Source organism: Nestor notabilis, unplaced genomic scaffold, assembly GCF_000696875.1.
Source record: "Nestor notabilis isolate BGI_N333 unplaced genomic scaffold, ASM69687v1 scaffold26480, whole genome shotgun sequence".
Lineage (NCBI taxonomy): Eukaryota > Metazoa > Chordata > Aves > Psittaciformes > Psittacidae > Nestor > Nestor notabilis.
In genome coordinates, this window is record NW_009912873.1 from 40,955 (window position 1) to 44,426 (window position 3,472).

At 39.4% G+C, this 3,472-nt stretch overlaps 1 protein-coding gene across 1 annotated transcript in view; it reads right to left on the reverse strand.

Moving 5' to 3' along the window:
* Positions 1 to 3,013, reverse strand: part of PPARGC1A (peroxisome proliferator-activated receptor gamma, coactivator 1 alpha) — a gene marked incomplete at its 5' end in the record, with an annotated part of 14,564 nt that extends 11,551 nt beyond the window's left edge. Inside the window, 3 exons of the mRNA XM_010021706.1 lie at positions 1,174 to 1,294; positions 1,431 to 1,535; positions 2,101 to 3,013. Coding sequence (XP_010020008.1) covers positions 1,174 to 1,294; positions 1,431 to 1,535; positions 2,101 to 3,013 — 1,139 coding nt within the window. The remainder of the gene's footprint in view (positions 1 to 1,173; positions 1,295 to 1,430; positions 1,536 to 2,100) is intronic.
* Between the last annotated feature and the right edge of the window lie 459 nt (positions 3,014 to 3,472).

Below are 3,472 nucleotides of genomic sequence, written 5' to 3' on the forward strand. Positions count from 1 at the left end.
AAGTATTAGGAGAAACGCTGACAAGCGTGTGTCAAATCACCTTTTACTACAAAGTTCAATAAAGGCGCTGGAAAAATTACCATTTTGGTAAATCCTGGATATAACACTAAGAGAAAATCTGGAAATGAAGATCAAGGGTCCCAGTTTGCACCAGTTCATGCAATAGCCAGAGCACAGCCAGAATAGCGGTGAAGGTAGAACAAAATGGACAGAGCCGGCGGACACAGACAACCAAGTAGAAAATACAAAGATGAGACACCAAATGGCCTTAGCAATTACAAGAGGAGTCCAGATTTACAGCAGCTCCTGATTTATCAAAACCATTACACAGTTGCCAATGGGGCAAAAGCCATTTGTCCATTTACTAGCCATTCTTCTGTCCTACTGCTACAACAGCCAAGAGAGTTGCTCATTCCCATGTGGGTATTTCCTTTGCCTCAGGTATTTCAATTGTTTCACACAGGACTTTGATGAACGAAATAATTAAATAATACATATTCATCATGAAAGGGCCAATGTTAACGACATTTTCAAATTGCATCATGTCTTCAGACTATTTATTTTGCTAAAAATAACTTACAAATTAACCGAGTCATTGACAGGGAAAAAAAAAAAGAAAGAGAAGTTAAACTCGTGCCTTTGGATCCCAGTTTTGCATTCTGTTGTCTGCACCCTCTGCATAGACAACTACAGCTGCCATGCAAGTCCAGCGACTGGTATGTAAGCTGACTCCTTACACTGCTTATACAAGAAACCCACAAATATAGAAAATAAACATTGGTTAGTGGCACTCCGGTAGGTGATATATATAATATAAAATGGAGGGTCACTAGTAGATCTGTATAAGAAATAAACTGGGTCACTTTTCATTGTCTGTCGCTTAGGATGAAACCTTTTTCTAGTAAGCCTTTTGTATCTGTTGACAGAGAAAAACTTGAAGAATTGCAATTTACAGAACCTGAAAAAATTAAGTCTTGTAACACTAGAACACAAATTGTTATCAAAACACGTATTTGCCTAAAATTCAAAACACTAAGAAATATACATAAGCAGATCTTTGCATTATTTTTTCTTTTATAAAAAAGGAAAATAAAATCTGAGTTCTATCTTTAGAAATCTATGAAAAGAAACAGAAATCTATTTCAAAGTGAAAGTTATCTTCAGAGTGCTTACAATTGCTTTCTGCCTCTGTCTCTCCCTTTGTTTGGCCCTTTCAGATTCCCGTTTTTCACACTCTTTGCGGTATTCTTCCCTCTTCAGCCTTTCATGCTGATATTCCTCATAGCTGTCATATCTAGGAAACACAACTTAGTCATTAAATCAAGGACCTGCATTTGTGAATGCAAAATTAATAATACAATTTCTGGAATGCTTCATTATCTCTTGACAACCAGCTGCAAAGCAAACCAAATGCTGGCAAAATGCATTACCTGGGTCTGCGACTGTACGGTGATCTGGATCGCGATCTTGCACGTAAGGGAGAACTTCTGTATGCTTGATGTCTACAGTGGCTGGACTCATAATAGCAACAAGATCTGCAGGAAGAAACACATCCACCCCTGTCATTCAGTTTGAATCTATTTACACCATTTTCTACCTCTTCCCCAAACTTACAATTTCTTCTAAGCTACCAGTGAGATTTTTCCAGTGACAGTTTGCAATCTCATAGTCAACTAAGGGGCCTCTAGTGCTTTACCCCCGTGCCCTTCTGTAATGTTCCTTATTAAGGCTAACACAGAGCAGAGAGTCAGCCACTGTCAACTTCATCTGATAGGGACTGCAGCCAGATTGGCATTGGGCAGCTCGCAGATAATGGGAAAGGTTAGTTGTATACATCTCTCACCAATTGTTCTGCTGCTGACCTGACTGGCTCCACTCAGAAAGTGTAAACTTGGCCAATTTAAAGGATAATGGCAACAAGTGTTTCTGCAGCAACCCCATAACCTTCAGAGTTAATCAGCTTAGGAGCAATAGAACAAGTTGCACTGGATTAAGTTGTTTCTTGGGGTTTTTTCTTTCTTTCCTTCAAGCTGCTTTATGTTTTTGCTGTTTTCCTTCGTATTAACTATGATAATGATACATGAATTTGCTGTACCATACCTTGAAGAGGATCTACTACAGGGCGACCTTGATCTCGATCGGGAATATGGAGAACGGGAACAAGACCTGCGTTGAGGAAAGGACCTTGATCTAGAGCGCGTCCTTTGGGATCTTTGAGAAAATAAGGATTTGGGTGGAGACACTGAATCTCTGCATGGAGAGTTAAATGAAGAGCAAGAAGGTGAAACATCAAATAATGAATAGGCTTGTGTCCCATCCCAAGGGTAGCATAGTTTATCACTTTCATCTTCACTGTCATCCAAGAGACCATCCATTGCTAGTCCTGAATTTATAAACATAGGTAGTTTGGAGAATTGTTCATTACTGTAATCACTGTCCCTTAGTTCTCTGGTCTTATCTGCTTCTTCATCAAAAACAGCTTGGCTGGGGTGACCAAAATGCTTATTCAGTTCAGCCCGAATTTCCTGGTCTTGGAGCTGTTTTCTGTTATTACCATGGGATCCCTGCTTACTTGTCTGTAAAGTCTCTTTCTTGAAATACTGGTCTTGTTCTAAAGAACAACAAATCTGACACTGCCACCCAGGTGAAGAATCCTTAAATTCTAGTTGTCTGGAGTCCTGAAGTTCCTGGGATATTTTAATGTGTATTTCCGATTTTGAATTCACAGATTGACAGTAGTCATGGTCACCAAACAGCCGCAAACTCGGCCGTTTTGTCTTTCTCTCCTCATGTCCACTGGACAGTACTGTAGTCTTGCTAAGCTGTGCGTACAGCTCAGACTGTTCTGGACCTTTCTTGATTGGGTTATTTCCTTGAGAACTGGAAGACTCACTATAGCGGGGCTTTTTTGAAGGTGGTACACCCGTCTTGCATGATGACTTCAGCTTAGGTGAAGTCCTAAAAGGATTATCCTGGTTGGCTTTATGAGGAGGGGTCGTAGGTGGAGTTAGGCCTAAGGGGAAAAAAAGGAGGAACAGAATATTTTTAAGCACATACGCAAAATTTATAAAGGCAGCTCATGTGCTTCTTGAAAACAGATATAATGCAAGACCCATTCTATGTAACTTAAATTTAACACTGCTAATACTGGGAACAAAGGTGTGAGAAACCAAAGGTCTGGTAACAACAATAGCAACAGAACTAATGCATTGCCATTAATCTTCAGCATCATTTCTGCCCCTCCCCTTCCTCCATGACATCTGCCTCACTCTCTGTAGATTCTGATAGAAAAGATCAAGGGATAAAAACCAAAAGACTTTTTTTTTTTTTTGTAAAAAAGAAAAAATCAGAAAGATTTTGATATAAAAATCAAAAGCCAAAAGACTGTCACCATCAAAAACCTAAAGAAATTAGCAGACAAAAACCTGAATAAAAGCAAGTCTGGGAAATAAAAGTGCTACCAAAGGAACCT